We start from the raw sequence: 25,993 nt of genomic DNA on the forward strand, positions 1-25,993 counted from the left end.
GCCCCGCGCCCCCCCACCCCGCCCGGTTCTCCCCGTTCCCACACGCCCCGCTGCCGGGACCACCCCTCGGCCCCCTGGGCTCCGCCCCCTCTCCCGCCGCCGCCTCCTCTTTCCGCTCCCCACCCCCCATTTCCGTCCCGCTCCGCCCGGCCCGCCGCGCTCCTCCCTCCCCGGCCCTCCGTCAGCGCCCCTCGAGGGCGGCCGGGGCGACCCCGTGCGCCGCTCGCCCAATCAGCAGGCGGCTGCGGGCCCGGGCGGGGCTTCGGGCGGAGCGGAAGTGGGGAGCCGAGCGGAAGTGGAGCCGCCGCCACCGTTGCCGCGGGTTCCGGAGCCGGGCTAGGTGCCGCCGCCGCCGCCGCCGCCGCCGGAGGAGGAGGGAGAGGAGGAGGAAGCGGAGGAGGAGGAGGAGTGCGCTCGCCGAGGAAGCCGTCCCCGCGCCTGCAGCGTCGCCCGCCCGCGTCCCAGCGCCGCCCTCGGAGCCGTCCCTCGGTGAGTCCGTTCGGCGTGGGGCGCGGCGCGCGCGGCCCCCGGGGGCCTCCGGGCCGGGGCGCGGGTCCCGGGCCCCGGGCGGGCCCCTCGCGCGGGGACTCCGGGGGCCGCGCGCGCGCACCCCGCCGCCCGCCCCGCCCTGCTTCCGGGCCCGCGGCCCCGGGGATCGGGCCGGGCGGACCGAACGCGGGCGGGGGCCCGGCGGGCCGGGGAAGGGCTTTTAACCTTGGGCGGAGCGCGCGGGCCGAGCCCCCGCCCCGCGGCGCCCCCCGGGCCGGGCCGGGTCGGGGGAGGGAGGGGGATGCCCGGGACTGAGATTCGGATGGAGGAGGAGGAGGAGGGGAGGGAAAATAAAAGGATTTGGTTCTAGGACCGGTTCCCTACACCGAACCCCAAATAAATAAATAAATAAATACCTGACATCGAAAATGCCAGAACGGGGGTCTTCTCTTCCCCCCCCCCCGCCCACCCCACCCGCACGGTTGGGTACCAGCGTTTTAGAGGCCGGGTCTTTTGTGTCCTCAGCCCCCATCCCCCCCCATCACGGTGCGTTAGCACGTTTTCCGCCTGGGATTTGCCGGGTGGCCGCCCCCGTGGATGGGGGAAGGGGATGGATGGGGTGGGGGGGCGCATCGGCCCCCTTTATTCAGAGGACGGAGGGTTTTTTTTCCTTTTTCTTTTTTGTTGGGGGGGGTGTCTGTTGCAAATGGAGAAACCGTGTGTTTCCGCAGGGTGTTTGGAGGTGGCGATGTGGTCTGCCAGTCTTTCTCTGTAAAACGCCTCTGTTGCACCCTTTTCTTCTCGTTTTTTTGTTTTTTGTTTTTTTTATTGTTTTTTTTTTTCTCTCTTCCCTCTTTGGTAAAGCCAGAGCGCATCAGGGGCTCTCCTTGGGGGGAAGACAGGCTCTGCTGGCGAGATGGTGTTGGGAGGGTGTCTAGGAGGGGAGGCTGTCAGGGGGCCGCAGAGACCGGGGCAGGGGGCCGGGCTCGGTTCTCCCTCTGCTGAACGCGATCGCGCCTGGGAAGCCACCGGGCCGTCGTGGCATTGGACGGTGGGCTCACGCCTCGGCCGTCTGCCCTTCCTTCCCCCGATGTAAAATATGCTCGCAAGTGTGCCTTTGTGGGCTAGTGTTCTCTTCCCTCTTCAGCGAGGCCTCATCTTTCCCTGCATCTAATTCCCTAACAGCACAGGAGGGGGGCCGGGGGAATGAAAGGCCTGAGCTGCCCGTTTAAAAACGGTGTCATCTACAAAATGGGAGATGCAGTCATCCAGTAGGAAACTGCCAAAGAGTGGCCTTGCCTCAGGCAGTGCTGTGGGAGAACCTTCACCCGCCCTGCAGGTGAGGACTGAGGAAAGGGGGTGCCCACGCACCTCATTCTCAGAAACCGGGTATCCTCCTTCATCAGCAGCACGTTTCTGAACTGTCGGCCCCTGGAGTCTGGTTGCTGCCCCATCCTCTTCCCCACACTTCCCGGCATGCTGCGCTGGTGCTAAACTGAAGCCATTTTAGAATTGGAACTCTGTAGGCTGGGAAGGCAGCCTTCATCAAACCAGGCGGGGCAGATTCTCACATCGCTAGCTCCTCACGCAGCCTTTCCAGGGATCTGGGCAGCTGCAAAAAGTGCCTTTCTGCCTGTTTGGGCACAGAAATAGAACGCTGGACTTGGACCCAGATACATTTGATTTCAGGTCTTGCACGCCGTATTTTCGAACTGGATTTTTCAGCATATTACTTAATCTCCCCCTTTGATTTCCTGCCTCTAGTCTCTCCTGTCTCATGAGGACTTTAAAAGGAAACTGATTGTTAAATAGCATGTTCTGTTGTTTGGTGCACAGGTGCATTCTGATGAGCCCATGTTGCGTGCGTGTTGCTTCCCCCTCAAAAAAAAAATGATAGTTTATCCTGTGCCTAGCATCTCCATTCTTTCATGTGCACTCTGCAACTAAATGGCACTTGCCTTTAATGTGTTGCGGCAAACTCAGAAGGAGTATCTGGGATATTATCTGTAATAAAAGTCATTTGGCTGCATTTATGAATGCTCCAGATGAGAGATGGCGTGTGTGTAAGGTGCCCTCTCTGGTGTGGTCACATGAGAATCCCCCCATGTCTTGACTCCAGCCACTTAGTCACCAGCGTCAGACAATTATCTGTCATCAAATGCCTACCTCTTACATTGCTTACTATGTGCCAAGCTCTGTTCTAAGCATTTTACACATTAGGTCTTCATAACACCCAGTACCCATGATACACAAGTGCTACGGGCCCTGTCTTCACAGGGAGGAGACTGAAGCCCAGAGAAGCTTGATCTGCCAGGAGTGAGCACAGCATACGGTACAGGGAAGTGCTCAAAGCAGAAATCAAAGGCAGGAATTCTGTCTGGATGACTGATTTCTACTAGTACTAGAACAGCTTAGGTCTTTTTCATGTGAAAGAAAGTATTTAAATGTATCTTTTAAACATTTAAAGGGACACATTTTTTTACCATTACTGTATCCTGTTGCGTGTTCAGTGGGATTTCCAGCTCTTATTGTGGACAAGTTAATAAAGTTCTGATAGAGGGCTGGAGCGTTAGCACAGCGGGTAGGGTGTTTTGCCTTGCACGCAGTCGACGCGGGTTCGATTCCTTCGTCCCTCTCGGAGAGCCCGGCAAGCTACCTGTGGCGTATTCAATATGCCAAAAAACAGTAACATCAAGTCTCACAATGGAGACGTTACTGGTGCCTATTCGAGCAAATCGATGAACCACGGGATGACACTGCTATTGTGGATAAATATAATGTGATTTACTGGGGGAAATCAATTCATCTAGCCTGAAGGGCCGATATTGCTAGCTTGCCACCAGGGAGTACCTTATGGAAAAGCTAGATTTTTGAATCCTGTCTCATGCTAGGAAAAAGTGTCATTGATTACTTTGTGTCACACTGTCATAATGATCCTGGTCCTAATGTGATAGAACAAAATGTGTATTTTTGTGTCATGTAGTCATCTAGGTTGTTGAGCTAATGGAATTTGACTGAACCATTAGCATTAATGTCTTTATCTTTTCCTGTAGATTTGTAGATTTTCCAACGTTTTGTTGGGCAGATGAAGAGATGTCTACCTTGTAGGGAAGAAATTCTAAATAATCACATCCTATTTTGCTCCCTGCTTTTGAAGTGAATGACACCAGATAAAGCCATTTTCCTTTAACTATACAGTAGAGGGACTGGAACAATAGCACAGTGGGTAGGGCATTTGCCTTACATGCAGCCAATCCAGGTTCGATTCCCAGCATCCCGTATGGTCCCCTGGGCACCGCCAGGAGTGATTCCTGAGTGCAGAGCCAGGAATAACCCCCTGTGCATCGCTGGGTGTGACCCCCCCCCCAAAAAAAAAAAAGATCCAGTAGAGCGGTGTTTTTTAACTTTGTTTTTTGACCATGTCCCCCTTCCTGCCAGTTGACTCCCTAGTTTTATGCCATACCATCTCCCCAACATTTTCGGTTTTCACCTGTGACCCCCCTTGGAATATCCTGGGGACACCCGGGTTATTTGGCCCCAATTGCTGCCATAGAGGATGAACTAGGATTTACTTGTGAAAGGACTTTTAAGTTCCTGTGTTCCTTCATTTTCCTAGAGGTGACAGTTCACACTAAAATTGTTTAATTCCAGGAGCAAGAAATTAATTAGAACAGCAACTTTTAAGCTTTAGCGTTTTCTGGGTCTTTATTGGAATCTCATTGTAAAAACAGACTCTGAGGGACTTTTTTCTGAGGGGATCGAACACTTAAGGGGACAGAATAGGCAAAAAACACCTTGTATTTTGTGAGATATGTGCTAACAGTCATCACAGCTTTCTTTTCCTAAAGATCTTCTAATATGGGCATACTTGAGGTTGGTTTTTTTTTTACATATATATAATTATAGTGTCATTGGTGACCTTGAGAATAGGCCATCCTCAGCTGACTGCGGGGAGGGGATTGAGCATCAGGACCTATCCTCTGGGCGGTTACCCCCCCAACCTGCTTAGTTAATTTCATTGTTTTTCCTAAGAGCCTCAACAGTAAGTTATTTCTGAATGACCAGATCGGAGCTGGGCGGTGACAGTGAGGCAGATAGGAGCGCTCGCCTTTAATGTTTTCCCACGGAATGTTCTCGGCCTTGCAGAGCTGTTCTCCCTTCCGGCGGCTCCTGCCCATTCCGTCTTGGAGTGCGGTGTTTCTCTGTGGGATGGTCTCGTTCTCGTCTTTCTTTCTCGCTCACTTTCTAAATGAAACTACTTCTCACACACAGAAAAAAGCTTGACAGCCACAGATGAGTTTTTGGCATTTGTTATTTTTCATATCTTTGGATTTTATATTGATTTGAGGAGGTCATAGCATATGGTCCAAGGGGCAGGCCCCCTGCCTGGCGTGTGTGAGGTTTTCGGTTCTGTCTCTGACACTGGGTGTCCACACCAAAAGCACCATTTTAGAGATAAAATAAGCAGTTAAGACACTAAGGCTGGGGACCAGAGCAGGTACAGCAGGTAGGATGTTTGCCTTGCATACTGCCAGCCCAGGGAGGTCTCCATGTCGTTCCCCAAGCACTGCCAGGAGTGATTCCTGAGTGCAGAGTCAGGAGTAACTCCTGAGCATCGCCAAGTGTGGCTAAAAACAAAACTTACGGCCAATTCTAAAACAGATGTGGCTTTTTTTTTTTTTTTCTTTTTGGGTCACACCCAGCGGTGCACAGGGGTCATTCCTGGCTCATGCACTCAGGAATTACTCCTGGCGGTGCTCGGGGGACCACATGGGATGCTGGGAATTGAACCCAGGTTGGCCGTGTGCAAGGCAAACGCCCTACCCGCTGTGCTATTGCTCCAGCCCCCAAGAATCTTAATTGATCTTTAAGGACTAGTGCTGCATAGAAGAAAGCGGAACCGAGAAGATAGACAGACCTGTGTGACACGGGCAGGTTACCCTTGGCCTCTCAAAAGGGGAACTCGTCACCTGCAGCACAGGAGGCAGGATTCAGTGAGTTGAAATAAACCCTTAAGGGCTTTGCACACTTAGGTAGATGGTAAAAGATGAATATTTTGTGGGTTTTTTTTTCTTAAAAAAAAAAACCTTGAAAACCAGTGATGTGACTTCTGTGTAGCCACCTGATTGAATAGAGATGATTGAACATTCTCCCAAGGGCTTGTTGACACTAAGCTTAAATAGCAGTAAGTAGAAAACATTTATATAGCAGTAAGTAGAAAACATTTAGTCAAAAAGTACAGGGTCATCTCAGCTGGCGCTAAGCTGGTGCCTGTCCGAAAGAAGTCTGAGGCAGTGTGAGTACACAGAGCCACATAGGTGAGCCGTGGTTTGCCCACCTCTGTCCACGTAAAGAAACAACAGCCTTTTCACTCTTTAAAAAAAAAAAAAAAAGCATCAATTAACCAACTGGTTTCAGATTAGCCTGAAATTGGGCGCCCAGTGATAAAAGCCTGGCTCCTCCCTGAAGCTCATAATCTAGTGTGGAAGCCAATAGACATTTCATATAAGCTGATAAATGCTATTTAATTGGTTATTATTTTGGGTGGTCCAGCTCAGGACATCCTGCTGGCTCTGTATTAGGAATCATTCCTGGCGTGCTTTGGGTACCATCAGTGGGTGCTGGGGATTTTACCTGGTCACGCAGGCGCCTTGCCCACGGTATTCTCTCTCTGACCCCGTGACTGCTCTGCTGGGCTGAGGTGTGACCCAAGGTAGGGTGACCTGCCCCTTTCTGTTTCCCACTGTTTCCTTTTGGTCTTGGCTCCACACATGGCAGTTCCAGGGATGGATCCAGGCCTGCCTGTGACACAGGCGCCCCAGGACCTGAGGCTCTCCCCTTGGCTCTAATGTGCCTTGTGCCTCTCTCCTCTAAAGATCTTTATTCCTCTCATTTTGGCCAGCTGGATTTAGAAGAACTGAGGTACATCGTAAGTGCCCTTCACTGGCTGACCTTTTTGGTTAGACCTTGTGTGAGACACATCTACGTTGGCGGCCATTCGCTTGTAGCTTACAAAATGTTGCACTGACGTGCCTTAGAAGGGCTCTATTAAGTAGTTTTGCCGGTTTTACGAGGGAGAAAACAGATTTCACAGAGGTCAGATGAACTGTGGGTTGGTGTGTAGTGCTGGCAAATGGAACCGGGTCCCCCCGTTGTGTTGGTGGGCTTGAAACTTCGAAACCCTATAGGGAAGATAGCTGGCTGGGTGGTCTTTGGGGATCGGAAGTTGCATGCAGTATTTTGGATTGGTCACTTGAAGTCAAGAAACCAAGTTCCTGTTGTATCCTGTGACGTCTGGCTGGAAGGGCTCATTACCACTTAACCCTTCAGTTGGACATAATTGACAGCATTCAGCAAGCCTGCGAGTGAGGGGCGGACGTTTGAAATACAGTTTGAAGTGCAGTTTCCTTTCACAATTCAGTATTTTCCAAGCACCAGTCAAAGCCAGTGACTTTGTATTTCAGGCATGCTGGGTTTAATTGGCTAACAAAAAGCCTGTGAGTCTGAATGGAATTGCACTTATTACAGGACTCCGAGGATTGTGTGTGGAATGGCATACAGACATTCTTCGAGTGGGCGTTGCTCAGTGAGTAGTTTGAAGAGCCGGGAGTACTTTTCTGGGCAACACCCACCAACCACCTGGTCCCAAGAACTTTCTCGGTCCCTCCTGCAGGAGCCTGGCATCCATGCCTGCTTCAGCAGAGTGCCCTGTGGACAGACTCGGTGGTGCCTCTCCGCTGGTAGTGCCAGGGCCAGTGGAAACTTTAGGGCCGGGCTGTGAGCTCACCCCTGCGCGATTCCTCCCCGAGTCAGGATTGCTTGTGTCGTTATCTGCTGTGGCCTTTGATACCTAGTCTTCTAAGAAAACATCTGTGTACTTTCTACCTTGATGCTTCCTGTCACTACCTGGAATAATCTTGTTCTCTCCTGTACAGAATCCCACCAACTCATAATACCAAGCTAGTACCCCGTTTGGGGGGGGGTACCTGAAATTTATCTGCCGCTGAGCCATACCCCAGCCCTGCCATCTAGCGCCTGCAGGAGAAGCACTGTAACCTTCGTAGGTGCCCTGCTCTATGAGGGCAGAGCCATACTTGGCCACTTCATGGCAGGGATGGGTGGGGTTGGGCCACTCCTGGCTCTGTGCTCGGGACCATGTAGGGTGCTGGGATCGAACCCAGGTCAGTTCCACGCAAGGCAAGCATCCTCCCCAGCCCCTCTCTTTGTATTTCTTTTTGAATTCCTCTCAATGATAAAAGAGTTCCTGGAATAAGAATATTTGCCTATTGACCCCTCCTCTGTCCATCACCTTGTCCAGTCACCAGTCGCCTCCCTTTAACAGGGAAACAGACTGAAAGCAGTTGTTTATTTAATCACCTGTTTCTTTTCAGAAGTCAGGTTTCTTCTGTTAGCACCTTCATAAATGCAGACGCCGCTCATTTCATGGTAGTTTCTATAGTCCCAGACACCTGATAGATAATGGCTTCTTATGTTAAATCTGACAAACCAAATTAAAGCTCAAGATTGGGGGCTGGAGCGATAGCACAGCGGGTAGGGCATTTGCCTTGCACTCGGCCAACCGGGTTCGATTCCCAGCATCCCATATGGGCCCCCAGCACTGCCAGGAGTGATTCCCGAGTGCAGAGCCAGGAGTAACCCCTGTGCACTGCTGTGTGTGACCCAAAAAGCAAAAAAAAAAAAAAAGAAAAATGAAGATTTTAGAATTGTGGGATTGCCCTTGGCAGTGTTTTTATTCTGTGTTTTGTGGTGTTGGGGATCAGATTCAGGGCCTCACATTTGCAAGAGTTTTTCTCTACTCAAGCTACATTCCTGGTTCTAAAAAAGCAAAAACCCAAAAGTGAGCCTCAGTGATGGATACACATTCTTGTTCCACGGACCTCGCTCTCACCTCTGTCTCTGCTGTGGCCTCTGGGACATGGCCTCTTTGCATTCAGGCCTGCAGAGAAAACTACTTTGGGCCAAGAAAGGATATATAATAGGGGCTAGGTCGGTTTCTTGTTTCAGCATTTACTGTCTGATTTTTATTTATTTTTATTTTTGCTTTTTGGGTCACACCTGGCAATGCACAGGGGTTACTCCTGGCTCTGCACTCAGGAATCACTCCTGGCGGTGCTCAGGGGACCATACGGGATGCTGGGAAGGCTGCGTGCAAGGCAAATGCCCTACCCGCTGTGCTATCGCTCCAGCCCCCTGATGTAATTTTTTTTTTAATTTATTACATATCCTACTTCATGGGTAGCTTTAGAATTTATAGTATTCTTTAGGGGATTTTAACAAAAATGAACTACTACTGTACAGCTTCTCTTCTCTTTGCTCCCAGTTATCTCTTTAACAGATCTCCCTGTGACATCGAGGCCCTTCCTTGGTTGGCTATGTAATCTTAGAATACCGGTCTCTCTTTTTAGCAACCCCTCGTTGGCTGTTTGAGTTGCTTGCAACTTTTCACTAAGCAGTTGTTTATTTAGCCTGGATGTGCTTCCCAATGTTCTGGCGTGTGGCCTTCTCTGGCCTTGAGGACATCCATCGGGCAGACCTGGCTGTGCACACACAGACCCCGGGTACGCTGTGCACTGGCTCCTTGGGGCCAGCTTTACCATCTTAAAAGAAAATTATGTCCTGATTATAAACCATTCCTACTCGACCTTAGTTGGCATCTCTGAAAAATCCAGTTATGAGCCAATAAATAGAAGGGGAACAATCAACATGTGTTCCCGGTGAGAGGGTATGCCTGGGAATCTTGACATTACAACAGTCACAAGGCCACGGAGATAGTCTCGGGTAGGGCGGGCCCAGCTCCCAGCAGCCCATATGACACCCCCCCCCCCCCCCGCACCAGCAGGAGTAATTCCTGAGCGTCGCTGGGTGTGGCCCCAAAACAACAACAGTAAAAAGGATTATCATATTTACTTTCTGTGGTCCTAATCTGGACTTTTACTGGTGTGTGTTTTATATGTACTAGATCCAGGTGTGCATTTCGGGGAGGAAGCAGTGATGTGTGGGTTCTGTGAGGAATAGTAGCCCTTCAGATTTCCACATTCACTGTTCTTGACATTCCTGCCTCATTTTCACAGTGCTCTTGAGGGAGATGCTGCTGTCCCCGGCCCATAGGTGAGAGGTCCAGTAAGTCAGTGCTTACACCTGGTCCTCTGGTGCGGTCTCAGGGGCTGATAGCACTTGCTTTTTCTTGCTCTCCCCATGCTAGTTAATGAACAGAGACTTGAGCGCTCGTTGTGGGGTTGGCACAATTTTGGGCGTTCAGTGAGGACCCAGTGTGCAGGTGCCTCTGAGGACGCGCATCTGGACGCTCTGAATGGCCCCTGCTTCTCATGGGCCCTAGACAGGTGTGGAGAAGCCCGAGCCTGTGCGGTGTGGACGGCGGGTGCTTGTGGATTCCGAGGCGGGTCTGAGGGAGTCACGTGGACGCGGAGGGTTTACAGAGACAGGAAGCAGCTAGGAGAGCAAGTGAAGGAAACTACAGAAGCAATTCCGGGCCTGTTTGAGCATGACAGCTATCGGGTGTGCAGTGATAGTTGGCCCGAGAGAAACACCCACGTTAGAGAACTGTGGCGGAGAGAGAAACCCTCAGGAGGAATGTGCCCGCGGAGATGGGCCTGCCTTGCACGTGGCCGGCTCAGGCTCCCGGATGGCCAGTACTGCCCAAACCCCAGCACCCGCCTCAGCTCGCGCGCGCGCGCGCGCACACACACACACACACACACACACACACACACACGTGCGCGCGCGCAAACTCAAGGGAGTTACGAGAAGAGCCAAATTGTGGAGGACTTTGACCAGAAGTCATTTTGAGGCGGGGAGTTCCCGAGTGAGGCATGAGCCCCAGACAGCTTTAATATACTTGTGAAGAAGAGGTACTCAGTTCTTTGAGAGGAATGCAGGCAGTCGTGTTTTAGTCTTTCATTTTGGAATTGCTCAGGTAGCAAATAATTTTCACATTGATTATGTGTAAGAAGTGTGGGAAATACTCCTTAAAGGAGTCTGGGGCTAGTAAGGGACGTAAGATCTGTCTCTGTCTTCCCTCTCTCCCCCCCTCTCTCTCTATCCTCCTCTCTCTCCCCCCCCCCCCCATTAGTTCTGAGGAAATGTTGCCAGGACAGTGATTTTTATTTTTTAATTTAGCTCCATTTAAATTCAGAATGAAGTTCACCACTGTATGTGGCACCAACTTGGGCAGAAGAGCCTGAAAGGGCTGTCAGGCGGAGACGGTGTCTGAGCCACGCTCTGCAGGCCTTTGTGTGCGGAGTAGACGGGAGAGGGTATTCCAGGTAGGGCAAGAGACTTGGTGAGCAAAGGCCCGGAAAAGCGCATTCTCTATAAGGACAGCATTTTGGCAGAGGCTCGGCGCTGTGGAAAGCTCTTTGGGCAAAAGGCTGGGAAGATAGGTTAGAAAGCTGTCGCTGGGCGGCAGCCAGGGGCTGACTTGACTCCAGGCAGCTGGGAACTTCAAAGAATTCTGAGCAGGAAGTGACTTGTTCACTGCTTTCAGAAGGGTTCCAGGTGAAGGGCTTAAGCTGATGAGACCGAGAGCGGTGGGACTCGCGGTGGGACTCGGGGAGAGTTGCGGACGGGAGGGTGAGCGTAGATGGAGAAATAGGAGCAGTTTCGCATCTCCCTTGCCTGTTGCCTTCCTCCGAAGTGCTGGTGTTGTGTAACCCATTTCCTGTTGAAATTGGTTTAGCTGCTTCAAAATCCTTGTTATATAAGTCAAAAGTTACATAAGCAGGAGGCATCAGGACATTTGGCTGTTTTTGTTTGTTGTAAGTTGTGTGTGTGTAATACAATTTTTAAACAGGGATAAATACATTTTGTCGGTGGTGGTGCTGCTGGAGGTCAGTCAAGCCTAGGGTCTGGATACACCAGGTGTGTGTGCTCTGCTTTTGAGCTACATCCCAGGACCTAGGATGTAGATGCTTATTTTTATTAAAAGCATCATGATTTTACAAAGTTAATGGTTGGGTTTTAGGCATACTGTGTTTCAGCACCAATCCCTCCGCCACGTTTCCTCCCTGTCTCCACACCCTTCCCAACCTGCCACCGTGACAAGCAGCTTTTTAAGTCTGGTTATTGAAGCTTGGGTCTCTTGTTTCCGTGGTTGACTGCAGCTTGGAGATTTAGCTCTACCACTTCTTTACCCGTGTACTGGGGTCCCCTTTGCCTCTGTTCCCCACTGCTTCCCATCTCTCTCTTCCTTGTCTCCCCTTAATTTCCTTCCTCTTGTCCTCCCTATAGTCAGGGGCCAAGAGTGACCTAGCATATACCCCCAGGATGTATGTGTGTGTATATATATATTTTAAAATATCTATTTAATTTTTCCTTTTTTGGGTCACACCCAGCGATGCACAGGGGTTACTCCTGATTTGCACTCAGGAATTACTCTTGGTGGTGCTCGGGGGACCATATGGGATGCTGGGAATCGAACCCAGGTCGGCTGCGTGCAAGGCAAATGCCCTACCCGCTGTGCTATCGCTCCAGTGCCTGTATATATTTTATAAGGCTTATTTGGTGTCTTTCCGTCTCAAACTGCTTTTTGCAGTGACAACAAGCTTGAAATAGTCGGTCCTAAATGAGGAAGGCCCCATTTTACTTGGAGCTATATGCCGTTTCCATTTGGGAGGTCCTAAGGGGCCACTCCTGGAATGCAGAGGGACCTTGTGATGCCAGGGATTGGACCCAGCAGGGCTCCTGCATTCACAATATGCATTCCAGGCCTTTGGGCCTTCTCCCTGGCCCTGTTCGTGAACGGGGGAGCATGCCACTAAGTGCCTCTTAACCTTGAGCTGTTCTGCAGACTGGAACATTCCCAGAGTTGGTTTTATAAAAAGTCGTCTTCTCTCTGCTTCTCCCTCACTTTCAGGGATGATCGGGGAGGGCGACTCGCTGATGGGGATAACATCCTAAAGGAAAAGGCTTTCCGGGGAGCCAGGAACGCCCAGAGCGCCGCTTGGGTGTGGCTCCAAAACAGAAAACAAAGGACCTCTGGCCAAGAAGTGGAGACGGCCTGAGAGTGTGTCATTGGAAGTCCACGGGTAGAGTGCTTTGCATGTGTCAGTTGGTGCCCACGAGGCTCTGTTGAGGTAACAAGGAGTCACCACCGTCTCGGGGGCTTGACCGTTGCAGGGCTGCAGGCTTCTCTGCCCTCCGCAGCCTTCTGGGGACGCGTCAGCTAGTGTTTCTCGGCCTTTTCCAGATCATGACCTCCCTCTGACCTCTTTTTCTTCCTGGGGTTTCCCTGTCCTACTGGTTGGCCTCTGGTGTAATGCTTTGGCCGCTTTGGAATATCCCGGGGTGGGAGGGCCACAGGGGCCACCTGGCCCCTGGTTGAGCAGCAGTGGCCTGGAGCACATGGCCTCCGACATGGCTTCTGTCGGAGAGGAGCCAGGGACGCCCGTGGGCTTGAGCAGCGTTGCTCTGAAAGTAGCATCGTTTCTGCCTGCATTTTGTTGGGGAGAGCCAGCCACGTGACTTCTGGGTGCAGGGAGGTGCTAGGAAGTGTAGAATAGCAAATGGAATATTTCATGAGGATCGTTACCTCTATCACAGTCTCGTTCGAGGGATGTGGGTGAAAATGTCAGACGGAGCAAGGTGAAGATTGCTTCGCTGGATGTAAACTTAGAATTAGCGAGCCTTATATAGGGCACGGCTCAGTCTGACTTTAGAGGATAAGGAGTGGGGAAAAGTGGAATTCTTTTCAGAGAACCAACTCTGAACGATCTAGATTTGAGGTGTATCTTTTCTTTTTTTTTGGGGGGTCACACCCGGCGATGCACAGGGGTTACTCCTGGCTCTACACTCAGGAATTACTCCTGGCGGTGCTCAGGGGACCATATGGGATGCTGGGATTCGAACCTGGGTCGGCCGCGTGCAAGGCAAACGCCCTACCCGCTGTGCTGTCACTCCAGCCCCTTGAGGTGTATCTTTTCTGAGGAGGGGTTCACACCCACTAGTGTTCAGGGATAACTCCTGGTTCTGCATTCAGGAATCACTTCTGGCAAGCTCGGGGGACCATATGGGATGCCGGGCATCAAACCTGGGTTGTCTGCACGCAGGGCAAGCGCCCCATGCACTACACTATCTCCAGCCCCAGGAGCTGTATCTCTTTGTTGGACACTATCTAAAAACTTTTTTTTTTTTAATGACGTAGAGCTGGACTGGAGTGTTCGCCCTAGCACAGCGGGTAGGGCGTTTGCCTCGTACGTGGCCAACCCGGGTGTGATTCCTCTGTCCCTCTTGGAAAGCCCGGCAAGCTACCGAGAGTATCCCGCCCGCACGGCAGAGCCTGGCTATTCGATATGCCAAAAACAGTAACAAGTCTCACAAATGGAGATGTTACTAGTGCCCGTTCGAGCAAAATTGATGAACAATGGGATGACAGTGCGACAGTGCTACAGAGGTAGAGTTTAATAGAATTTCCCCCTTGAGCGCAAGAGTGATAGTTCTGTAAGTGCGTAGTGCACCTGCCTTGCATGCAGCCAAACCAAGTTTGAGCTCCTGCATCCCATGCAGTTCCCCCACGCACCACCAGGAGTAAATCCTGAGTGCAGCGCCAGGTGTAACCCCTGAGCATCACCAAGTGTGACTCAAAAAACAAAACAAAACAATTTTCTCCCTTGAAAGCGTAATTACTAAATGATATGCGTAAAAAAACCTTTTAAAGGAGAAGGGGCATGTGTTACTTTGCTATTTAAAAATTGTCACTCATTTTTAGAGCCTTAGATTGTGATCCCAGCATCAGGAGAATTTTGTTCCGAGATATAAGCATACGCCCTGGAGTAGGACGTTCATTTGCCTTTGCCTTGCTTGCAGCCGACCCCGGCTTGGTCCCTAGCACCCATGTGGTGCCTTGAGCACCTCCTGTTGTGGACCCAGAGGGAAAGGGAAAAAGGCTTACTACTGTTACTTGGTAGGGTGAATGTATTGAAATTTAAATTAATGGTTGATAATTTTTAGATACATATTTTCCAAAATCTACAAGTGGTGACTTGTGTTCTAAGATGGGTTGACTCACCCAAGAGGTATTTGCTGATTGGTGTATAAAGGATGTGCCAGGCCAGAGCAAAGCACGGCGGGTAGGGCACGTGCCCTGAATTCTCCTGGGTTCAGTTCCTGGCGCCCCACGTGGGCCCCCATCCCAAGTCCTCCAGGAGTAATCCCTGAGTGCAAAGCCAGGACTAAGCCCTGAACACCAGTCGGTGTGGCCTAAATGACAAACAAAAATAAAGGATGTCGAAGATTGATAGAATGAAGTCACGAGGGTTTTTGTCTATTTCAAAATCACTTTTTAATGGTTTAAATCACTCTTACAGTTTAGGGTTCTTTTGCTGTGCATTTATAATATACGTTCTTTCATACCTTATACCTATTACTAGAGAATAAGTGCCTATTTTTGTCCAGGGCTTTAAACCTTGAAAGCACTTTTCATGCAGGGGCCTTTGTCCTCTGCCCCCTGGGAGCTGTAGTGCTCCTACTTTCCCCTCGCCAGTAGCAGAACGGGGCTGGGTAGAGCCACTTGTGCCGCCCTCGGTTTGTGCTTTCCTCTGCAGTGAGGATCAGCAAGTTGCAGAAGCCGTGATAATAATGGCTCCTATTTTCCAAGTACCTGTTTGATGGGCACTGTGTAGCATACGCTAAAAAGCATCTTCTGCTTCGGGGATGTTCGGAGAGCTCCTCACACTATCCCAATAACACACAGATTTGTCAACCAAAAAATAGGGAACTGTTGTGAACATTCTAGGGCTGTTGGGAAGATTTCTTGGCCAGAATAATAAAAACGTCCTGACCCTGTAGGACTCGTGGTGGGTGTGTTGGCGGCCTTTGGCAGTGGCTCTCTCACGTGGTGGGCATGCTGCTTCGCAGCTGGCTGGAGGAGGATTCACGCGTTCGGTTTCCTGAGCACTGAATCCTGACATTTCCTTTTGCTCTCTCTCTGGCTCCAGGGAATGACCATGGATAAAAGTGAGCTTGTGCAGAAGGCCAAGCTGGCCGAGCAGGCCGAGCGCTATGACGACATGGCTGCGGCCATGAAGGCCGTCACGGAGCAGGGGCACGAACTCTCCAACGAAGAGAGGAACCTGCTCTCGGTGGCCTACAAGAACGTGGTGGGTGCCCGCCGTTCTTCCTGGCGCGTCATCTCCAGCATCGAACAGAAGACGGAGAGGAACGAGAAGAAGCAGCAGATGGGCAAGGAGTACCGCGAGAAGATCGAGGCCGAGCTGCAGGACATCTGCAATGACGTGCTGGTAAGAGGCTGGTTTCTCTGCTCGCAGCGGTTCCCGGTGGGGTTAACTCAGCGCACAGACACATGCTTCCGGGCAGCCCAGGAGAGGAAGGGTTCAGAATATACTGGAAAGCTGCACACCGTTTACACCTAGTTTGAAGGATGGGATGTGATTTTTCTCACCTCTCTCTTCATCAGCTTATGGGGTATTTTCCTCTGACTTCAAAGGACCTGTGAATAAGAACATTTCATCAGCATCCCTTCATCTCTTCTTTAGAAATTGAGGTCAGGACCAGAGAGATAGTCTAGAGGTTAAGGCACTTGCTTTTCACATGGCTGACCTGACTTCAGTCTCCAGCACCACAGTAAACACACACACACACACACACACACACACACAACACACACACAACACACACACACACACACACACACACACACACACACACACACACCAGGACCAGAGAGATACCAGAGAGATAGTCTAGAGGTTAAGGCACATGACTGACCTGACTTCAGTCTCCAGCACCACAATAAACACACACACACACACACACACAAGTAGGGGTGTCACCTCCTGGACAGGAGATGAGCAGAAAGTTGAGTTGGCTTTCAGCGTTCACACCCCGGGCCTGACAGTGTCAGGTTCTGTTTTCTGTCTGATACTCAAGGACACCTGTCCGTCCAGGCCTGCATCTCTGAGCCAGATGAGGAGCCGCTCCTTTCTTGTGTTCTCAGTGAATCTTATTCAGATGAGGGACTCCTAACTGCCTTCACTCTGACCGTGAGCTGGGGGAGGTTGAGAGGGCGGCGTGTCCTAGAGCAAGTCTCATGATCACACTGTTTTTCCCTCCATCCTGATCCCACTGGGAACTTTTCTTTTCTTCCAGAGAAAACCAGATAAAAATGCGAGGTGAGGACGGCTTTGAAGGGAAAAGCAGTCCCTCTCTTGGGGCGCTGCCTCTCCAAAGTCCTGCCCGTGCCACTTTTCTCCGAAAGCCAGGCGCCTGGCTTCCAGGGGCTGGACCCCTCTCTCTGCAGAGAGCACCACAGCTGACTCTTGCCTCTTTTTTCTTTGCTGAAACCCCCTTACAACTCAGCTGCTACATTCAGCTCTCTGTCAGTGTCCTGGCTAAATTTGTTGCCTGTCGGTAATTTGGGGGTTTGTTGCCATGCCCTAATTCCTGAATGTTAGGTTCGTTTGATATTCAGATGAAGTACGGCATGCATTCCAGGGGCAAGAAAGTTCCATAATTCTTGAAATGTCCACCTGCTTTTAAGAGCATCTGAAAGAATGGGAAGGAAAGCGTGGTACTTACTGCCTCTTAACCAGTTTTTCAGGATGCCACATTCTAAAACAGCTCTTCAAAAATATTGCTCTGTATAAGAAGCCTGGACTCCTTCAGAACTGCTTTTGTTGTAAGCATACATGTTTAAAGGAATTTATTATGGATAATAGTTTTAGCTACTTTTTTGTTGTTCCTTTCTCTCTCTCTCTCTCTCTCTCTCTCTCTCTCTCTCTCTCTCTCTCTTTGGGTCACACCCAGCAATGCTCAGGGGTTACTCCTGGTTCTGCACTCAGGAATTACTCCTGGCGGTGCTCGGGGGACCAAATGAGATGCTGGGAATTGAACCCGGTCGGCTGCGTGCAAGGCAAATGCCCTCCCAACTGTGCTTCCGCTCCAGCCCTAGTTTTAGCTCCTTTCGAGTGCTTACTACATGCCAGGCACTTGCTAAGCACCTTTAAGCTCAGAATGTGTGCGTTTCCCCACTGGGCCCTGGAAACTGAGGCTCAGCTGATCAGGCAGTAGTCGGGGTGCACAGTCGCAGTCAGGCGGGATTCCTACCCAGGGCTGTGTGAGTCTGAGCGTAATTCATGGTGTGAGTCTAAGCGTAATTCTGTTAATAACCTTTTTCCTTCCAAAATTGAGAGAATTTTCCTCTTTGATTATGGAATACCACTGTTTATTTCGTTTGGGGGGTTGTTGGGTTTTTTCCCCCAGCAAAGGGAAGAGAAGTATAAAAAAGAAACAATCAGTTGTAGTTCTGTCACCTAGAGAACCATACTAACGTATTGTTAAAAAGACTTTCCTTTTACCTAGTTGTGCATATGTACACGTCTTAATATTTAAACAGGATTCATGTGATACTGATCATCTGCTTTTTTAATCCACTCATAATTTTTGTTGTCATCAGTGGAGTTCATATTGTCATTTTTAAGGCCTGGATAGCATGCAGGGATGCGGTTATTATTTAATCAGCCCCTTCTGGATGCTCAGAATAATTTTTAACATAGGAAAAGCAGTCACCTCTTGTTGTGACAGACCTAAGAACCATTTAAGAACGTTGGATGAAAAAATAAGCTTTCTTGTAATCTTCAGAAAAATTACTTAGACATAGTAGTGTTTCTCGAGTCTCACATATTTTTAACGTCTTGTACATGATGCTTCCAGAATCTTAACGGAATGAATGTGAATTGTTTTTTCAGGAGCTGTTGGACAAATACCTTATTCCCAATGCTACACAACCAGAAAGTAAGGTATTCTACTTGAAAATGAAAGGAGATTACTTTAGATACCTTTCTGAGGTGGCATCTGGAGACAGTAAGCAAAGTAAGTGACTTGGCTGTGAGGAGAGCCAGCCTTCCTGCAGAGTCATCTTAACCCTCTTTTGTTCAGGATGGATGATGTTGCAAGTATAGACAAGCGCTGTGAGGGGCTGCGCTCAGTGGAGACGCGAGGGGCTTCTCCGTGCGGGGGCCCCTGGTCCTGAGAGCACGCTAGCCCCATGGGGGCGCACCCACCAGGGGTAATGCCCCTCTTGCAGCACCAAGAGTTTTTAAGGGCTGACCTGCGATAAATGGGATGGTGGGAGATGGCAGATGAGAGTGTCTCTGGGGGGCAGTGTCGGTCACTGGAAGTCTGGTTCAGCGGCGCGTTTACAGACAGGTTAGCATGTAGTTTGTTTTTTGGTTTTTTGCTTTTTGGGTCACACCGGCGATACTCGGGAGTTACTTCTGGCTCTGCACTCAGGAATCACTCCTGGCGGTGCTCGGGGACCTTATGGGATGCTGGGAATCGAGTAGTTTTTTTGATTGAGTGTTTGTTTTTGCCACTCGTGGCAGTGCTTGGGTGACTCCTGGCTCTACGCTCAGGAATCACTCCTGGCGGTGCTCAGGGAACTATGTGGGATGCCAGGGATCGGACCTGGGTTGGCCACGTGCAAGGAGAATGCCCTACCCGCTGTACTGTCGCTCCAGTCCACTTTCTAGCTGTTCAAGTTTCATTCATTTTTTTTTTAACTTTTTTTTTTGCTTTTTGGGTCACATCCGGCAATGCACAGGGGTCACTCCTGGCTCTTCACTCAGGAATTACTCCTGGCAGTGCTCAGGGGACCATATGGGATGCTGGGGACCGAACCTGGGTCGGCCGCATGCAAGGCAAATGCCCTACCCGCTGTGCTTTTGCTCCAGCCCCAAGTTTCATTCTTTTTATTTATTTATTTATTTATTTTTCCCTTTTTGGGTAACACCCAGCGATGCACAGGGGTTAGTTACTCCTGGCTCTGCACTCAGGAATTACTATTGGATATGCTCAGGGGACCATGTGGGATGCTGGAGATCAAACCCGGGCCGGCCTCGCACAGGCAAATGCCCTCCCTGCTGTTCTATGGTTTCTGCCCCTCAACTTTGTTCTTTCCGTGTGTCATGCTGGATATGTGATTTGTCCTTGTTAATTGCTTAGATGATGTGGTGACAGTGGTCTTTGTTTTTCCTCTTGCATTTAATGTCATATTTGACTTAAACATTTAACGAATGCTTATTAATGAAATGGTGGAAGTACAGCCTCATTTGGTAGGTCATTGTTCCATCCTACCTTGTTAGGCATCATGACAGCCTCAGCGAGAGCCCAGCCTTTGATGTTTGTTGCTTTTCTTTGCAGCCACCGTGTCGAACTCCCAGCAGGCTTACCAGGAAGCGTTTGAAATTAGTAAGAAGGAAATGCAGCCTACACATCCGATTCGACTTGGCTTGGCACTGAATTTCTCAGTCTTTTACTATGAGATCCTAAACTCCCCGGAAAAGGCTTGCAGCCTGGCGAAAACGGTGAGAACGACCCTCTGGTTTCCGATCACGGTGGAGTAGGCCTCATGCTTTTATTACTTCCTAATTAGCTTAATCTAATTCAGTGAGACTTTTGTTTTTTGTTTGGGGGCCACACCTGGCCTTACACGGTTTATTCCTGGCTCTGGGGTAGGACCATAATTAGGTCAATCATATTAGGTGCAGGGGGTGGAACCAGGGTCAGCTATGTGCCAGGCAAGAGCCCTACCTGATGCGCTGTCTCCTGAGCCCGTCACTGGGAGCTTCTCGAAGATTTTCTGGGGTAGGAGTATTTGTTATTTATGAAATAAATGCAGACCTATTCCTTTCACCTTTTCAAGAAACTCTGGTTTTGTGTGTTGTAAGTGTGGCTTGAGACTCTAGAATTCTGGTGAAGCTAGTTCTTGTCAAGCATTTTTTTTTTTTTTTTTTACGTTCATGGCAATCTTCTTCTTTTTTTTTTTTTTTAATTTTATTGAATCACCATGTGGAGGGTTACATAGTTCTCAGGATTATGTCAGTTATATAATACTCAAACACCCTACCCTTCACCAGTGCCCATATTCCATCACCAACCACCCCATTATACCTCCCGCCCCCTCCCGCCTCCCCAGTCCCTGCCCTTGAAAGTGATAAATTTCACTTTGTTTACGCTTTATCTTGGTTACATTCCATGTTTCAACACATAACTCACTATTGTTGCTAGGGTTTCCCCCCAAAAAAGAAAAGACAGTCCTACTGTCAAGGAAGCATTTGATAGTTCTCCATTGCTGAGAATGTAGAGATATTAAGTCCCGCTGTTTGTTACATAACTTTTCTATTTTTCCCTCCCCCCCTCGTCCCGCGCCACCGAGTTCACGCCTGTTTAGTAATCACCACGCTGCCTGACAAAGGGAAAAAAAAACGAAAAAGATGGTTATTTCCCGTCATCAGCCGGCGTGGGGCTCTGGCTTAGTTGATAGTCTGGTAGAATGTCTGCCAGCAGTTTCTGGAACCAAAAGTAATATGCTGGTATCGGCCCCGGCTCGAGATTCCACCAGCGTCCCGCTGTTCCAAGTACATAATAATTTATTCCCTTGTATCCCATTCCCATGCCACCAGGTCCGTGTCAGCTTAATGGACATCATACTATGGTTAACGCCACGCCTCGTTTCTTCCCAAGAAAGAAGGATATTTCTTCTCAGCCGGCTTGGGGATATGGCTTAGTTCAGTCTATAGAGATGGCTACCACTTTGATTGCCTTCAATATTTCAACAAAAGACTTACTATTCTTGTTAGGATTTCCCACCAAAGTCCGACCCGTTAAAAAGGAACCATTTCATATTGCTTATGATTAAATGACATTAGGTCGCGCGGTCATGGCAGCGGCCTCACGGCTTTGAATTTCTGTATAAAGTCCAGGGAAAGTACAGCCAGAAATTACACGTCACTACAAACTTTAACCCTATTATGGTCCCCCCAAAGTCCAACCCGTTACAAAGGAACCATTTCATATTGCTGATGATTAGATGACATTAGGCTGCCGCGGCCGTGCGGTTTTGGGTTTCTATATAAAGTCCAGGGAAAATTCTGCCTAAAATTCTATCGCTACAATCTTTTACCCTTCAACAAAAAACTCAGTACTATTGTTTGGAGTTTCCCCCCACGGTAAGCCCTGCTAAAAAGGAACATTTACACGTTGCTGACAATCAGGAGATATTAGGTCGAGCGGCTGCGATATCAGCTGCGCGGTTTTGGATTTCTATATGAAGTCCAGGGAAAATTCTTTTGGTAATTGCATCACTCGCTGGCGGCGCCTGGGCCAGTAGCTCCGAGCACACAGTTTGGAGGCATTTTGGGGGCGCCGCTCGTGTCCAAAGTGGTTCAGTTGCCTCCGGGGTCGATCTCGAGTGGCGGCACAAAGGCTTATTTTGTTTGTTTTTGGGCCATACCCGGCGATGCTCGGGAGGACCATGAGGAATGCTGAGGATCAGACCCGGGTAAGCTGTGTGCAGGCAGGAGGCGGTGCCCTCCCCGCTGTGCTGTCGCTCCGCCCTTCTGTCAGGCTTGGAGCCTTCTTAGGCCCTGCGTTGATCTACCCTGTACTGATTTGAGGTTATGACTGTTTTGTTGGGTTTTTTGGGGGGTGGCGTGGGGTGTTGTTTGGGGTCTTACTCAGAGGCGCTCAGGACTTCCTCCTGGCTCTGTGCTCAGGGATATCTTCTCATGGGGTTGGAACCCTGTGGGGTGCCAGGGGTTGAGCCCAGGCAGGGTTGCCGTGTGCATGGCGAGCACCTGCCTGCCGTGCTGGGCTCCAGCCCCGGAAATGAAGAAAGAAATTGGACTTCGCTGGATTATCTTCTACCAGCTTGTCCACGCTTTTTTTTTGTTTTGTTTTGTTTTTGTTTTTGGGTCACACCCGGCGATGCTCAGGGGTTATTCCTGGCTCTTCACTCAGGAATTACCCCTGGCGGTGCTCAGGGGACCATATGGGATGCTGGGATTAGAACTGGGGTCGGCCGCGTGCAAGGCAAACGCCCTACCCGCTGTGCTATCGCTCCAGCCCCGGTCCACGTATTTTTGTAGACTTTAAATGTGGTGGTGGTGGTGGGGGGGGAGTCCTTAAATTTTGTTTGGTTGGTATTTTTGGCTGTTTGGATTACAGCCAGCAATGCTCAGAGGTTACTCCCAGCTCTGCACGCAGGAATTACTCCTGGTGGTGCTCACAGGACTAGATGGAATGCCAGGGATCGAACCCAGGTCAGCCGTGTGCAAGGCAAACACCCACTGTACTCTCTTTCTGGCCCCTCCTTTAAATGTCTAAAATTAATTCTCAAAGCTTTGTCACTCATTTGCATCAGATTTAAGTTTTCTCTTTGTCCATTGTATTCAGATCTTTTCGTTTTGGGTGAAAGAGGAATATTAGAAACATCCTTGGTAATTGAACTATCATCCACCCGATCTCAGAGGGGCGGAGCATATGTCTTGCATGGGTGACCCAAATGTCCCTCCCGAGAACCACCTGGAGTCATCCCTGGGGCCCTCAGCCCTGCTAGAGAAGAAATCGTTAATCTGCACAAAATGAACTTAATTGAGATAACTGAGTAAATATTGGGTTAATAGGTTAAAACCTGCTGATTCGAAATAGAATAGTTTTTTTTCTTAATTTAGGAATTTTGGTCAGATTTCTAAGAAATTATTTATTTATTTTTTTTATGATGTGGTTCCTTCTCCTGTTATCCATCACTCTATTTTCTCAAAGGTTTGCTTTTTTTTTTTTTTCCTTTTTGGGTCACACCCGGTGATGCTCAGGGGTTACTCCTGGCGGTGCTCAGGGGACCCTGTGGGATGCTGGGAATCGAACTTGGGTCAGCCGCGTACAAGGCAAATGCCCTCCCTGCTGTGCTATCTATCGCTCCAGCCCCCAAAGGTTTGCTTGATCTTCAGAATATCCCAAGTAGAATAGGCACCTGTTTCAAACTTGCCTTCGTCACCGGTCAGAATATGAGGTGGACGGCACTTGCTCGGGGCATTTGTGTCCTGGGAAGGAGGCTTTGGTCTTTAGTCTCAGTGTAGTGCCCCTGGTTTCACTTCAGTATTGGTGCTTTCAAACATGTATTTTATGTTTGCTGACAACTGTGAGTATGATCTTGGTACCCCTGACCCAGATCCTGTATAGGAAGAGGAAATATGTATCCGCTGGACTACACTACCTCCCAAGAAACTGTGCGTTCTCTGTTTCAGGCATTTGATGAAGCAATTGCTGAGCTGGACACACTGAATGAGGAATCTTACAAAGACAGCACTCTGATCATGCAGTTGCTTAGGGACAACCTCACTGTAAGTACCGATGATGGGGTCACTGTTAGGAGGGGCTTGTAGTTCTCGGCGCTGCACTGTTGTCCAGTACTCAGGTGATTTGTAGCCTGGGAGTATAGTAAAATGGGTTAGGGTGACATCTTCACAGTCATCTCTGCAGTAGTTGCAGAAAAATTGTAAACATTTGAGAGGAAATACAATGATACAGCTCCCCCCAGCCCCACCTCTGAATATAGTTTAGCCTTATTTTGATCATGTCTTTCGTTTTTCTCTTGCAGCTGTGGACGTCGGAAAACCAGGGAGATGAAGGAGACGCTGGGGAGGGAGAGAACTAATGCCTGCCGTGCTTCGTGATCTGTTCACTGTCACTCTGTACCCTCCACATATATCCCTCTGTGCGATATAAAAACAAAAAAATCGTACATCGACTTTCGATTTTTCACAGCCTCAGCCTAGCAAAAATGGTTCATGGGATGAACAGCTGGTATTCGTATCTAAACCTCAGATTGGTCACATAAATGCCACGGCATTCTGAAGTTTTGATTTTGATTAACATTGACAGGATTACTGTGTGTTTAATTTTCAAAAACTGAACACTGTGATTATGGGGTTTTGTAACTTAGCAGAACTCTTACTGGTAGAAAAAAAAAACAGACCTGAATTATGTGTAACTTTTTGGGAAGTGTAATCTGATCTCAAGAGTCACTGAAATACAGTTCCATTGTAAAGTTGTACAGAAAGTTATAGAGATTATATTGTGACGCTGGGACTTGGCGGGAGACACCTGTCATCCATGGCATTCAGGTTTCCTGGAGATTCGCAGTGATTCTGCCTGTGGCTCAGGCCTTAGACACACTTGGGCTGTTGCTGTCAGACGTTCCTGACTGCGGGCGTCTGCAGTGTCATCCTCTTAAGGAGACGCGAAGGCCAAAATCGAAATTCCTTGTGGCAGATACTGAGCTCTGACATTCTGAAGAGGTCCAGTGCTCCTCTAACCACGTGACTAAACCCCCTTTTCTTCAGCAATGTTACCAATTGGCTTCAGTAGTGGAATCTGTTTCCCTTGTAACCACGAGCTTAAGAAAGCCGTGTCTCTCACGGCTGGCCTTATCTGTCTCCTGGAAAACACCTGCAAGACCAGTGTTGTGCCGAGCCCGCCTTCCAGCCGGGAGGACTCCAGCTCGGGGCTTTAAATTTTTGAAATCGAAACATTCGCACCTGCTGCCCTTCCTCTCATGGTTGGCTTTGATTTCCTCTTCCCTCTTTACTTTTCTGTTCTTCTGCTTTTGGACTTCTGGGATTTTTGTTTGTTTGTTTGTTGGAATCCTTTTTTTTATTATTATTTGCTCGTTGTTTGATCCTGCCCAGGTGGGGAGGGGGACGCGGAAGGGGGAGAGAAGCCCGAGCACTTTGGTGAGTGGGTCCTTCCCAGACCTGGGAGGAACTTCCAGCCCCTCCCACACCCCCGCCCCCCTCAGCTCCATCTTCCTCCAATTCTCGGCACCGTGGTTGCTCCGCAGTCAGACCAAGATTTGAATCATCGAAGTATCTGAAGTAACCGTGATTTCTCCCTACATTGCAGCCAGCCCCGATTGCGCTTGTTAGTACCTGTCACCAGATCTCCCCGGTCTCCCCATCCAGCCAGGTTCACAGACATGCTCCAACAAGACTCTAGCACAGGGAAGTCGCGTGAACACTGCAACGGGGAGAATCAAGACGAGCCAGGCCTACCAGTCTCACAGTGCTCCCTCCCCCCCTCAACATTCCACCTAGCTGTAGTGTCCATCTGTTTGTCCATCTGCTGAAATGAGAAAAAAAAATCATTCATGCACTGATTTTAAACCAAACCAAAAAAAAAAAACCCACAAAAAACAAAACAAAAAAAAATATCCCTTCCCTTTCTAGCTGAACAAAAATGTGCAGTTAATCCTCGGCGCTTGAAAATGCAGTAGTGAGTGTGGAACGAGCCTGTCTGTATATCTGGGCGCTCTTTCTTGCTTTGTTTTTCCTTACCAGTGTTCTGCCTCACGTTTGCTTCTGTGCTGGTCATATTGCCTAGCGAGCACTCCCGTGGTTGTGAAAATAGTATAGAAAAAAAAAGAAAAATCCCCGGTTATTGATGTACTAGATTTGTGTGTGTCTTTTAAACAGTTCTAGTTTCCACCTTACACGGAATAATCAGGAAAAGTGTAAAAACTCAAAAGTGAAATAAAAAATTTTATCAGTTAGTTGCCTGTGAATTGATATGTGGCACCATCTTCACCATTAGCTGAACTAGTGTGGTGGGAAGGGAGGGGAGAGAGAGAGAGAGTGTAGGCAGTGCTGGGGATCACCAGGGTCAGCTGAATGCA

At 49.4% G+C, this 25,993-nt stretch overlaps 1 protein-coding gene across 1 annotated transcript; it reads left to right on the forward strand.

Moving 5' to 3' along the window:
- Positions 1-280: 280 nt before the first annotated feature.
- YWHAB (tyrosine 3-monooxygenase/tryptophan 5-monooxygenase activation protein beta) lies at positions 281-25,870 on the forward strand. Its single transcript, XM_055139207.1, has 6 exons — positions 281-489; positions 15,462-15,764; positions 18,231-18,354; positions 19,684-19,847; positions 23,568-23,663; positions 23,921-25,870. The coding sequence occupies exons 2-6, from the start codon at positions 15,465-15,467 to the stop codon at positions 23,975-23,977; spliced, it is 741 nt and encodes a 246-aa protein (XP_054995182.1). The 5' UTR covers positions 281-489; positions 15,462-15,464; the 3' UTR covers positions 23,978-25,870.
- Positions 25,871-25,993: the final 123 nt, after the last annotated feature.

This window comes from Sorex araneus, chromosome 5 (genome assembly GCF_027595985.1).
Source record: "Sorex araneus isolate mSorAra2 chromosome 5, mSorAra2.pri, whole genome shotgun sequence".
Lineage (NCBI taxonomy): Eukaryota > Metazoa > Chordata > Mammalia > Eulipotyphla > Soricidae > Sorex > Sorex araneus.